The sequence below is a fragment of the Rhinolophus hipposideros genome (assembly GCF_964194185.1).
Source record: "Rhinolophus hipposideros genome assembly, chromosome: X".
NCBI lineage: Eukaryota > Metazoa > Chordata > Mammalia > Chiroptera > Rhinolophidae > Rhinolophus > Rhinolophus hipposideros.
In genome coordinates, this window is record NC_138046.1 from 37,632,730 (window position 1) to 37,645,777 (window position 13,048).

Below are 13,048 nucleotides of genomic sequence, written 5' to 3' on the forward strand. Positions count from 1 at the left end.
AACCAGCTTTTTGTCACATTAATTTTTTCTATTGTCTTTTTGTTTTCTATTGCATTAAGCTCTGCTATGATTTTTGTTATTTCCTTTCTTCTGCTGACCTTGGGTTTCACTTGTTCTTCTTTTTCTAGTTCTTTGAGGTGTAACATGAGGTTATTTATTTGGGATTTTTCTTGTTTCTTGAGATAGGCCTGAAATGATATAAACTTCCCTCTTAAAACTCTTTCGCCGCATCCCAAAAATTTTGGTAGGATGTATTTTCATTGTCATTTGCTTCTATGTATCTTTTGATCACTCCTCTAATTTCTTCTTTGACCCAGTCGTTCTTTAAAGGTATGTGGTTTAATCTCCATGTATTTGTGTTTTTTCCTGCTTTCTTTTCACAATTGATATCCAATTTCAAAGCCTTGTGACCAGAGAATATGCTTGGTATGATTTCAATCTTCTTAAATTTGCTGAGGCTGCTTTTATGCCCCAATATATGGTCTATCCTTGAGAATGTTCCATGTACACTGGAAAAGAATGTATAGTCTGGTGTTTTAGGATGAAGTGCTCTATGTATGTCAACGATGTCCATTTCATCTAATGTGTCATTTAGGGCTGCTATTTCGTTATTTATCTTCTGTTTGGATGATCTATCCATAGCTGTCAATGATGTATTTAAGTCCCCTAGTATAATTGTGTTTTGGTCAATTTCTCCCTTTAGTTCTGTTAGTAGTTGCTTGGTATATTTTGGTACTCCCTGATTGGGGGCATAAATATTGATGACTGTTATGTCTTCTTCTTGTATAGTCCCCTTTCCATTATGAAATGCCCATCTTTGTCTCTTGTTGTCTTTTTCACCCTGAAGTCTGTTTCATCTGATATCATTATGGCTACACCTGACTTTCTCTGGGTACCATTTGCTTGGAGTGACAATTTCCACCCTTTCACTTTGAGTCTATGCTTGTCCTTGTAGCTGAGATGTGTCTCTTGGAGACAGCATATGGTTGGATTTACTTTTTTGATCCAATCTGCTACTCTGTGCCTTTTTATTGGTGAGTTCAGTCCATTTACATTTAGGGTGATTATTGATATGTGAGGATTTCCTGTCATTCTATCTTTAGTTTTCTGGTAAGTCTGTGACTCCATTGTTTCTTTGCTTTTTTGTTGTTGTCTATTATTTCTGTGTGGTGGTATTCTGTGATGTTTCCCTGTGTTTCTTTTTTTTATTACTGTATATATTTCAATTCTGGATTTTTTTTAAGTGGTTATCCTTAAGATTATGTAAAAGAAAGTTTGATATTTAGAGTATTCCATTTTCTTCAGCACGCTTACTTTCTCCATTCCCATATTCCGGTTCAGGCCTTTACGCTCTCCCTTTTTATGTTTCGGTTGCCAGAAATTGTCCCTGTTGATGTTGGTCGAATAGCCTCCTTTAGTATTTCTTGTAGTGCAGGTCGTATATTAGAAAATTCCCTCAGCTTCTGGATGTCTGGAAAGGTCTTTATTCCTCCTTCATATCTAAAGGATATCTTTTCTGGATATATTATTCTTGGCTCATGATTTCTCTCTGTCAATAGTTTGAATATTTGGTTCCACTCCATCCTGGCTTGTAGAGTTTCTGCTAAAAAATGTGATGATAATCTAATGGGCTTTCCTTTGTAGGTTACCGTCTTCTTTTCCCTGGCTGCCCTGAGGATTCTTTCTTTGGTGTTAATTTTAGACAGCTTCAATACAATGTGCCTTGGAGAAGGCCTGTTGGGATTGAGGTAATTAGGTGTTCTATTTGCTTCTTGGATTCGAGGATCCAGTTCTGTCCACAAATTTGGGAATTTCTCATCAACAATTTCTTTGAGTATATTCTCTGTTCCCTTCTCTCTGTCTTCTCCTTCTGGTATGCCCATTATTCTTATATTGCTCTTTCTGATGGAGTCAGAAAGTTCTTGTAGAGTTCTTTCATTTCTTTTAAGTCTCAAGTCTCTTTCTTTTTCCATCTGTGTAATTTCCACAGTATCTTCGATGTCACTGATTCTTTCCTCCATCTGGTCAACTCTACTACCTAAGCTGGTTATTTCATTCTTAATTTCTTCTATTGAGTTCTTAATCTCCATAAATTCCATTTGGTTCTTTTTTAAAATTTCAATCTCTTTCGTAAAATGCTCATGTTGTTCTTTGATTGCGTTTCTGAGTTCATTAAATTGCCTTTCTGTGTTTTCTTGCATCTCTTTGAGGTTTTTCATTACTGCAATCTTGAATTCTCTATCATTTAAGTCACATATTTCCATATCTTTAAGTTCCTTTTCTGGAGACTTTTCACTTTCTCTCTGAGCTGTCTTGTTGCCTTGGTTATTCATGGCATTTACTGATTTATTATTTCTCTTCCTAGTCATCTACAGGAGTGGCTTCTGCAATAGGTTGATAGGAAAAGGTCTTTCTTTTGTTTTCCAATACTTGTTGGAAGAATGTTTTATTTTCTCTCTTACTGCAGCCTTTTTTTTTCTTTCTGACACAGTAGTGCTATATTTTCTCTGCACTTTTCCAGCTTCTCACACAATGGGGGGATTCCCTGGGAGACGGGTCTCTCCTCTGTTAACAGTTCACCTGAGGCATAGGGCACCACGTCCCTGTGGGGGTGCGGAGAGCTTTTGAAGTTCCAAAGCTCTTTTTGCACTAGATTCAGAGCCCGTATGTTTCAGCAGTTCTGTTTACTCCTGCAGGGATCCGCCCCGATAGGTGGGGCCAGTGGCGGGGTGAGTTGTGAGAGGTGGCCCAGAGCAATGGCGGCGACCACCACCACAGCTGGTCCTGCTTCCACAGCTCCCTCTTATTTGCCTGAACAAGTTGGGCTGTGAATATGTGTCTGTGGTCCACAGTTCTCCGAACAGCAAATATTGTGTTCTTTTGCTCTGACACTGCTACTATTCTGCTTCTAGCACTGGGCAGGTGGGGTGGGGCGAGCTTTGGGAGGGTAGGGAGGGGAAGCTAGTCTCAGTGCCTAAGGCTTCCATTCTCTGCTCAGCAGTGAGGGCTTAAACCACCATTTTCAGCCTTCTACCCTCAGTCTTTTCTCTGAGCTCTCTCCTGTGAGCGTTGGGTTCAGCCATGTTATATGTTGCCCCCTCAGCCCTGTGGGCCATAAGCGGAACCCTAGCAGTCCGAGTTTTTCCTTCTCCCAGAGCTGCTGTAGTTCCGGGATGCAGCGAGCTCGGAGTTCTGAGCTAGGTCTGCGTCCCTTGCTCTCACTTCTGCGTCTCTGCACTTGTCCCTTCCCTTCTCCTCCGCTCACGCGATTCTCCCACCTTTAGGTGAAATCAGTAGTGGGCCTGTTCGTCTTGCCTGTCTGCTGTCCATGGAGTCCTTTGTGGAGTTATTGTTGTTCGATTAGTTGTAAATTCCAGGGGAGCTTTACAGAGGCACAGCTCATGCCCCCATTTTGATGATGTGTCTCTCTTCTTTTTTTCTAATGTGCATTTTAGCAGTCTGTATCATGAATGCAGAAACCCATTCAGAGCCATGGGCTCCCTGCCCTTAGGCTGGTGATTCAGAGACAGTTTTAGCAGTGTATACCTAAGGAGACAACAGCCTGACAAGTCTAAGGAATAATGAAAGGTTGTACTATGATGGTCATGGTATAAGCTAACTGAGGCCCTTTACTTATTAAATATATTTGTATATTCTCTATGGAAGTAACTTATCTGTTGAATACAAGTTCTCTCATCTCTTTTATGGCCCCCGAGAAAATACTGGTATAGTATACTTAGGCGTAGGTTTTATTTATTATTTTTATTATTTATTTCTTTGAAAAGAAGGAAATGCCACTGGACTGTAGGTATTTAGCTAAATAATCCCCAACTAATAAGTGAGAGATATTGCTAGAAAATGAAATTATTTCATGTGTAAAGTTTTTATTCAGTGGAGTTAATTAGGAGTATAATAATACAAGAGGAAATAGTATTGTAATATATCATCATTAATCTTGACTTTTATTTTATTAACGAGTTCTTTGGAGTTTGGAATTAGACTAGACTTAGATTCAAATTCTGGCCCAACCACTTTAATGACTTTGTGGCTTTAATTAAGTTATTTTTAACCCTTTTATAGCTCATTTTGCCTACCTTTAATAAAAAGGACATAATAATAGTACCTAATGCAATGGATTGTTTTATGGATTATATAAGATCATGTGTGTATCTGATACATAGTGACTGTTCAATAAATGATAAATATTATTTTTATCTTTCTAAAACTTGGTGTCCCAAATTAATTTTAACTGAAAATAACACAATTTCATTGTATTGTTACCTACACTTTGAAATACCAAAAGTAATTACTCTGACACTAAAAAATACCAAAACCCTCTGTGATTATGGTTTTGAACCAGCTTTTAGCTGATTTCTCAGGTCACATTTATCTTTACTGACGTTGTGAAGCTTTTCACAAATATATACATATCTTCTATAATGTAGAATGATGTGGGGCTAAAATAGCGTGAAACAAAATTTTGTATATTCCATAGTCAGGTGATTTACACTAGTGACTATTTCTCTAAATAATCTCATTATTGTGAATTATTGGACAACTTTTAATTTACCTTTCTTTCTGATTTAAAAAATTTCAGATATCTCGTGGAAGACGAAGACCAACACATGAAATTGTCCCTTGGAAGCAGCGAAATGGGCCTCTCATCCCATTTGCAATCTTCCAAGGCAGGAGCCACACGCATCTTTACCAGCAACACCCACAGTTCTGTGGTATTACAGGTAATCTAATCTGTAATTTTTATAGTATTTACATGCCTTTAAAAGCAACCTAGGATTTTTGTGGTATGGGATGTGACATGGGATAGTGGTGTGGGACAGTGGGGGAGGTTGTGCATGTCTGGGGACAAGGAATATAGGGAAACTCTATGCACTTTCTACTCAAGTTTGCTGTGAATCTAAATCTCCTCTAAAAGAATAAAGTTTACTATTTTTTAAAAAAAGAAAACACAAACGTCATCAAAATGGTGGTGTGAGGTGAGTCTCTGTAAAGCTCCCCTGGAATTTACAACTAATCGAACAACAATAACTCCACATAGGACTCCCTGGACAGCAGACATGCAAGACAACAGGCCCAATACTGAATTTACCTCAATGTGGGAGAAGCGTGAGCGGGGGAGGAGGGAAGGGAGAAGTGCGGAGACAGAGGCGCACGGGTGAAGGACGCAGACCTAGCTCAGTGCTCCGAGCTTGCTGCATCCCCGAACTACCACAGCTGCAGGAGAGGGAAGAACTCAGACTGCTAGGGCTCCGCTTATGGCCCATAGGGCTGATGGGGAAGCATACAACACAGCTGAACCCAATGCTCACGGCAGAGACCTCAGAGAAAAGACTGAGGGAAGAAGGCTGAAAACGGTCTTTTAAGCACTCTCTGCCAAGCACAGAAGGGAAATGATAGGCACTGAGACTAGCCGCCCCTTCCCTACCCTCCCAGAGGTCGCCCTGCCCCCACCTTCCAGGTGCTAGGAGCAGAATAGTAGCAGTGTCAGATCAAAAGAACAGAATGTTTGCTGTTCTGAGAACTGTAGACCGCAGTCAGAGATTCACAGCCGAACAAGTTCCGGCAAAGGGGAGGGAGCTGTGGAAGCGGGACCAGCGGTGGTGGTGGTCCCCGCAATTCCTCTGAACTACCTCTCACAACTCAGCCCGCACCTGGCCCAACCTATCAGGGCAGATCCCTGCAGGAGTAAACAGAACTGCTGAAACATATGGGCTCTGAATATGGTGCAGAAAGAGATTGGAACTTCAAAAGCTCTCCTCATCCCCACAGGGACGTGGCACCCGATGACCCAGATGAACTGTTAACGGAGGAGAAGCCCGTCTCCCAGGGAATCCCCTCCATGGTGTTAGAAGCTGGAATAGTGCAGAGAAAACATAGCACTACTGTGTGAGAGTGGGACAAAAGGCTACAGTCAGAGAGAAAATAAAACATTCTATGAACAATATTAGAAAACAAAACAAAGACCTCTTCCTATCATCCTGTGGCAGAATCCACTCCTATAGATGTTTAGGAAGAGAAATAATAAATCAGAAATTTCCATGAAAACCAAGGCACAAGACAGCTCAAAAAGAAAGTGAAACGTCTCTAGAAAAGGAACTTAAATATATGGAAATACGTGACTTAAATGACAGAGAATTCAAGATTGCAGTTGTGAAAAAACTCAACAAGATGAAAGAAAACACAGAAAGGCAATTTAATGAACTCAGAAATTCAGTCAAAGAAAACATGAGCATTTTATGAAAGAGTTTCAAATTTCAAAAACCAACCAAATGGAATTTCTGCAGATTAAGAACTCAATAGAAGAAATTAAGAATGAAATAACCAGCTTAGGTAGTAGAGTTGACAAGACTGAGGAAAGAATTAGTGACATCGAAGATAGAAACCTGGAAATGACACAGATGGAAGAAGAAAGAGCCTTGAGACATAAAAGAAATGAAAGAATTCTACAAGAACTTTCTGACTCCACCATAAAGAGCAATATAGGAATAATGGGCATACCAGAAGGAGAAGAGAGAAAGGAACAGAGAATATATTAAAACAAATTGTTGATGAGAAATTCCCAAACTTGTGGACAGAACTGGATCCTCGAATCCAAGAAGTAAATAGAACACCTAATTACCTCAATCCCAACAGGCCTTCTCCAAGGCAAATTGTATTAAAGCTGTCTAAAATCAACGACAAAGAAAGAATCCTCAAGGCAGCCAGGGAAAAGAAGACGGTAACCTACAAAAGAAAGCCCATTAGATTATCATCAGATTTTTCAGCAGAAACTATACAAGCCAGGAGAGAGTGGAACCAAATAGTCAAATTATTGAAAGAGAGAAATCATGAGCCAAGAATAATACATCCAGCAAAGATATGGTTTAAATATGAAGGAGGAATAAAGACCTTTCCAGACATACAGAAACTGAGTGTATTTTCTAATACACGACCTGCACTACAAGCAATACTAAAGGAGGTTATTCGACCACCATCAACAGGGAGAATTTGTGACAGCACAAAAAGGGGGAGAGTAAAGGCCTCAACCAGAATGTGGGAATGGAGAAAGTAAGCGTGCTGAAGAAAATGGAATTCTCTAAATATCAAACTTTCTTTTACATAAATTTAAGGATAACCACTCAAAGAAATCCAGAACTGAGAAATATACTGCAATAAAAGAAGAAACAGAGGGGAACATCTTAGAATACCACCACACACAAATAACAGATAAAAACAAAAAGGCAAAGAAACAAAAGAGACACAGCCTTACCAGAAAACTAAAGATAGAATGCAGGAAATCCAGACATATGAATAATCACCCTAAATGTCAATGAACTGAACTCACCAATAAAAAGACACAGAGTAGCAGATTGGATCAAAAAACTAACCCAACCATATGCTGTCTACAAGAGACACATCTCAGCTACAAGGACAAGCATAGACTTAAAGTGAAAGGGTGGAAATTGACACTCCAAGAAATGGTACCCAGAGAAAGTCAGGTGTAGCTATAATGATATCAGATGAAACAAACTTCAGGGTGAAAAAGATAACAAGAGACAAAGATGGACATTTCATAATGTTAAAGGGGACTATACAACAAAAAGACATAACAGTCATCAATATTTATGCCCCCAATCAGGGAGCACCAAAATATACCAAGCATCTACTAAGAGAACTAAGGGAGAAATTGACCAAAACAGAATTATACTAGGGGACTTAAATACATCATTGACAGCTATGGAGAGATCATCCAAACAGAAAATAAATAACGAAATAGCTGCCCTAAATGACACATTAGATGAAATGGACATAATTGATATATATAGAGCACTTCATCCTAAACATCGGACTATACATTCTTTTCTAGTGTACATGGAACATTCTCAAGGATAGACCATATATTGGTACATAAAAGCAGCCTCAGCAAGTTTAAGAATATTGAAATCATACCAAGCATATTCTCTGGTCACAAGGCTTTGAAATTGGATATCAACTGTGAAAAGAAAGTAGGAAAAAACACAAATACTTGGAGATTAAACAACATACTTTTAGAGAATGACTGGGTCAAAGAACAAATTAGAGAAGAGATCAAAAGACACAGAGTTACAAACGACAATGAAAATACATCCTATCAAAATTTTTGGGATGCAGTGAAAGCAGTTTTAAGAGGGAAATTTATATCATTACAGGCCTATCTCAAGAAACAAGAAAAATCCCAAATAAATAACCTCTTGTTATACTTGAAAGAACTAGAAAAAGAACAAGTGAAACCCAAGGTCAGTAGAAGAAAGGAAATAAGATAAATCAGAGCAGAACTAAATGAAATAGAGAACAAAAAGACAATGGAAAAATTAATGTGACAAAGAGCTGGTTTTTTGAAAAGATTAACGAAATCGAAAAACCCTTGGCTAGACTCACTAAGATAAAAAGAGAGACACTTTTTAACACTTTTTTTAGTGTCTCTCTTTTGAAAAGAGAGACACTAATTAACAAAATCAGAAATGAAAAAGGGGAAGTTATTACCTACACAACATAAATACAAAAGAGCATACAAGAATACTATGAAGGACTATGTGCCACCAAATTCAATAACTTAGAAAAAATGGACAAGTACTTAGAAACATACAGCCTTTCAAGGCTGAACCATGAAGAACTGGAAAATCTAAAGAGACCGATCACCAGTAACAAAATTAAATCAGTCATCCAGAACCTTCCCAAAAGCAAAAGTTTGGGACCAGATGGCTTCACTAGTGAATTCTTCCAAACCTTCAAAGAGGATCTAATACCAATCCTGCTCAAACTCTTCCAAAGAATTAAAGAAGAGACAGTACTCCCTAACTCATTGTATGAGGCCAACATTACCCTGATACCAAAACCTGGTAAGGACAAAACAGAAAAAGAAAACTACAGACGAATATCTCTGATGAGTACAGATGCAAAAATCCTAAACAAAATTCTAGCAAATCGAATACAACAATGCATTAAAAAGATTGTTCATCACGACAAAGTGGGGTTCATCCCCGGTGCACAAGGATGGTTCAACATCTGCAAATCCATCAATGTGATACATCACATAAACAAAATAAAGGACAAAAATCATATGATTCTATCAATTGATGCAGAGAAAGCATTTGATAAGATACAACATCCATTTATGATTAAAACATTCAATAAAATAGGTATAGAAGGAAAACACCTTAACATAATAAAGGCCATATATGACATGCCCTTGGCTAATCTCATAATGAATGGTGAAAAACTGAAGCCCTGTGCTCTACGCTCAGGAACACGAAAGTGTTGTCCCCTATCACCTTTGCTTTTCAACTTAGAATTTGGAAGTCCTTGCCAGAGCAGTCAAGGATGAGAAGGATATAAAAGGCATCCAAATTGAGATTGAATTAGTTAAATTATCACTCTTTCAGATGACATGATGCTATATATAGAAAACCCTAAAAACTCCATCAAAAAGCTATGAAAAACAATCAACAAACACAGTAAATTTGCCCCCTACAAAATCAACGTAGAGAAATCCATTGCATTCCTATATACTGACAATGAAATCTTATTAAAAGGAATACATAAAACAATTCCTTTCACAGTTGTAATAAAAAGAGTAAAATACCCAGGAATAAACTTAACCAAGGATGTGAAGGACCTGTATGCTGAAAACTACAAAACATTTTTCAAAGAAATTGAACAAGACACAAAGAAATGGAAAGACATTCCGTGCTCATGGATTGGAAGAATCAACATAGTTAAAAAGGCAATATTACCCAAAGCAATATACAGATTTAATGCCATCCCCATCAAAATCCCAATTGCATTTTTCAAAGAAATAGAAGAAAAAAATCATCAGATTTGTTTGGAACCACAAAAGACCCCGAATAGCAAAAGCAATCTTAAGAAAAAAGAGCAATACTGGAGGTATCGCACTCCGTGACTTTAGCTTTTACTACAGGGCTACAATAATCAAAACAGCATGGTATTGACAGAAAAACAGACACATGATCCAATGGAATAGAATTGAGAACCCAGAAATAAAACCACAGAAATATGGACAGATTATTTTTGACAAAGACACTAAAAACATACAATGGAGGAAAGACAGCCTCTTCAATAAATGGTGCTGGCAGAATTGGATAGCCATGTGCAAAAGAATGAAACTGGACTGTCATCTGTCACCATGTACCAAAATTAATTCACAATGAATCAAAGACTTAAGCATAAAACCTGCCACAATAAACCGCATAGAAGAAAACATAGGTACTAAACTTATGGACCTTGGTTTCAAAGGGTATTTAATGCATTTGACTCCAAAGTCAATGGAAGTAAAAGCTAAAATAAACGAATGGGAATATATGAAACTTAAAATCTTTTTTTTATTTTTATTTATTTTTTATTTATTAGTTTCAGGTGTACAAGACAAGGTAATACTTAGACGTTCATCATTTATATCCCTCACACTGTGAACCTCCCTCCCCCCATCCACTATCCCTCTGACCTCACACTGAACCATCACATTATATATATAAAATTATAGTTGGCATTCATTAATGTTTAGCTTCTGGTGTACAATGCCATGATCAGGTATCCACAGTATCCCTGAGGTGGTCTCCCAAATAGGACGCATGTCCATCGGATACCCAACAAAATCTTTACAACATTATTGAATACCTTCCCCAAATTAATTTTCAAAAAAACCCTGAGGCCATCTTGTGGTTACCAGCTGCTTCCAAATCCCTTCACCTTTCCCCTTATCCCCAACCACCCCCCACACCCATCTAACAACTCTTGGTTTTTTCTTTGTGTCCCCAAAACTGTTTCTGATTAGTTCATTCACATAGTCTTTTCTTTAGATTCCATATATAAGTGAGATCATATGGTGCTTGTCTTTCTCTTTCTGACTTATTTCACTTAACATAATGTTCTCTAGATCCATCCATGTTGCTGCAAATGATAAGATTTCTTTCTTCTTTATGGCTGCGTAATACTCCATTGTATAAATGTACCACAGCTTCTTAATCCAGTCATCTACCGATGGGCATTTCGGTTGTTTCCATATCTTGGCTATTGTGTAAAGTGCTGCAATAAACATAGGAGTGCATACTGATTTTTGAATTGGAGTTTTGGATTTCTCCGGGTAGATGCCTAGGAGTGGAATTACTGGATCATAGGGTAGTTCCATTTTCAGATTTCTGAGATACCTCCATACTGTTTTCCATAGTGGCTGCACTAATCTGCAATCCCACCAACAGTGCACTAGCGTTCCCTTTTCTCCACATCCACGCCAGCATTTGTTGTTTGTTGATTTATTGATGATAGCCATTTTGACTGGAGTGAGGTGGTATCTCATTGTGGTTTTTATTTGCATTTCTCTGATTGTTAGTGAGGTTGAGCACTTCTTCATATGTCTTCTTGCCTTCTGTATGTCCTTTTTAGAAAAATGTCTCCTCAAGTCCTCTGCCCATTTTTTAATTGGGTTGTTTGTTTTTTTGGAGTTGAGTTGAGTAAGTTTTTTATAGATTTGTGATATTAATCCCTTATCAGATATATCATTGGCAAATATCTTTTCCCATACAGTAGGATCCCTTTTTTTTTTTTTATTAATTAATTTATTTATTAGTTTCAGGTGTACAAAACACCTTTTTGTTTTATTGATGGTTTCCTTTGCTGTGAAAAAACTTTTTAGTTTGATGTAATCCCACATGTTTATTTTTTCTCTTACTTCCCTCGCGTGAGGGGATATATCAGTGAAAATCTTACTCCGGGTAATGTCCATGAAGTTTCTTCCTATATTTTCTTCTAGATATTTTATGGTTTCGGATCTTACATTTAAGTCTTTAAGCCATTTTGAATTTGTTTTTGTATATGGTGTAAGGAGGTGGTCCAGCTTCATTTTCTTCCATGTGTCTGTCCAGGTTTCCCAACACCACTTATTGAACAGACTGTCTTTACCCCATCGTACATTCTTGCTTCCATTGTCGTAGATTAGATGGGCATATAGGCATGGATTTACGTATGGACTCTCTATTCTGTTCCATTGATCTATGTGTCCGTTTTTATGCCAGTACCATGCTGTTTTGATTACTGTAGCCTTGTAGTATAGTTTGAAATCAGGTATCGTTATACCTCCCACTTTGTTCTTATTTCTCAAGATTGCTGAGGCTATCCGGGGTCTTTTATGGTCCCATATAAATTTCAGGATTATATGTTCTATTTCTGTGAAAAACGTAGTTGGTAGTTTGATAGGAATTGCATTGAATATGTATATTGCCTTAGGCAGTATGGACATTTTAACTATATTAATTCTTCCTATCCATGAACATGGATTGTGTTTCCATGTATTTATGTCTTCTTTCATTTCTTTCTTCAGTGTCGTATAATTTTCTGAGTACAGATCTTTTACATCTTTGGTTAGATGTATTCCCAGATATTTTATAGTCTTTGGAGCAATTTTAAATGAAATTGTTTTTTGAATTTCTCCTTCTGATATTTTATCATTGGTATATACAAATGCAACTGATTTCCGAATATTAATTTTATATCCTGCTACTTTACTAAATTCATCTATCAGTTTTAATAGTTTCTTGGTGGAGTCTTTAGGGTTCTCTACATATAGTATCATATCATCTGCATATAGTGATAATTTTACTTCCTCCTTACCAATTTGGATGCCTTTTATTTCTTTCTCTTGTCTGATTGCTGTGGCTAGAACTTCCAGCACTATGTTGAATAGAAGTGGAGATAGTAAGCAACCTTGCCTTGTTCCTGATCTTAGGGGGAATGGTTTTAGCTTTTCCCCATTGAGTATGATGTTAGATGTGGGTTTGTCACATATGGCCTTTATTATGTTAAGATATGATCCCTCTATTCCCACTTTCTTAAGGGTTTTTATCATAAAAGGTTGCTGTATTTTATCAAATGCTTTTTCTGCATCTATTGATATGATCATGTGATTTTTATTTTTCATTTTGTTAATGTGGTGTATCACATTAATTGAGTTGCGGATGTTGAACCACCCCTGCATACCAGGGATGAATCCCACTTGATC

At 37.6% G+C, this 13,048-nt stretch overlaps 1 protein-coding gene across 1 annotated transcript in view; it reads left to right on the top strand.

Annotated features, from left to right (window-relative positions):
• Positions 1 to 4,607: 4,607 nt before the first annotated feature.
• The window catches only part of KLHL13 (kelch like family member 13), a gene marked incomplete at its 3' end in the record, with an annotated part of 62,303 nt that continues 53,862 nt past the window's right edge, over positions 4,608 to 13,048 (top strand). Inside the window, exon 1 of the mRNA XM_081043003.1 lies at positions 4,608 to 4,739. Coding sequence (XP_080899129.1) covers positions 4,626 to 4,739 — 114 coding nt within the window. The 5' untranslated portion in view covers positions 4,608 to 4,625. The remainder of the gene's footprint in view (positions 4,740 to 13,048) is intronic.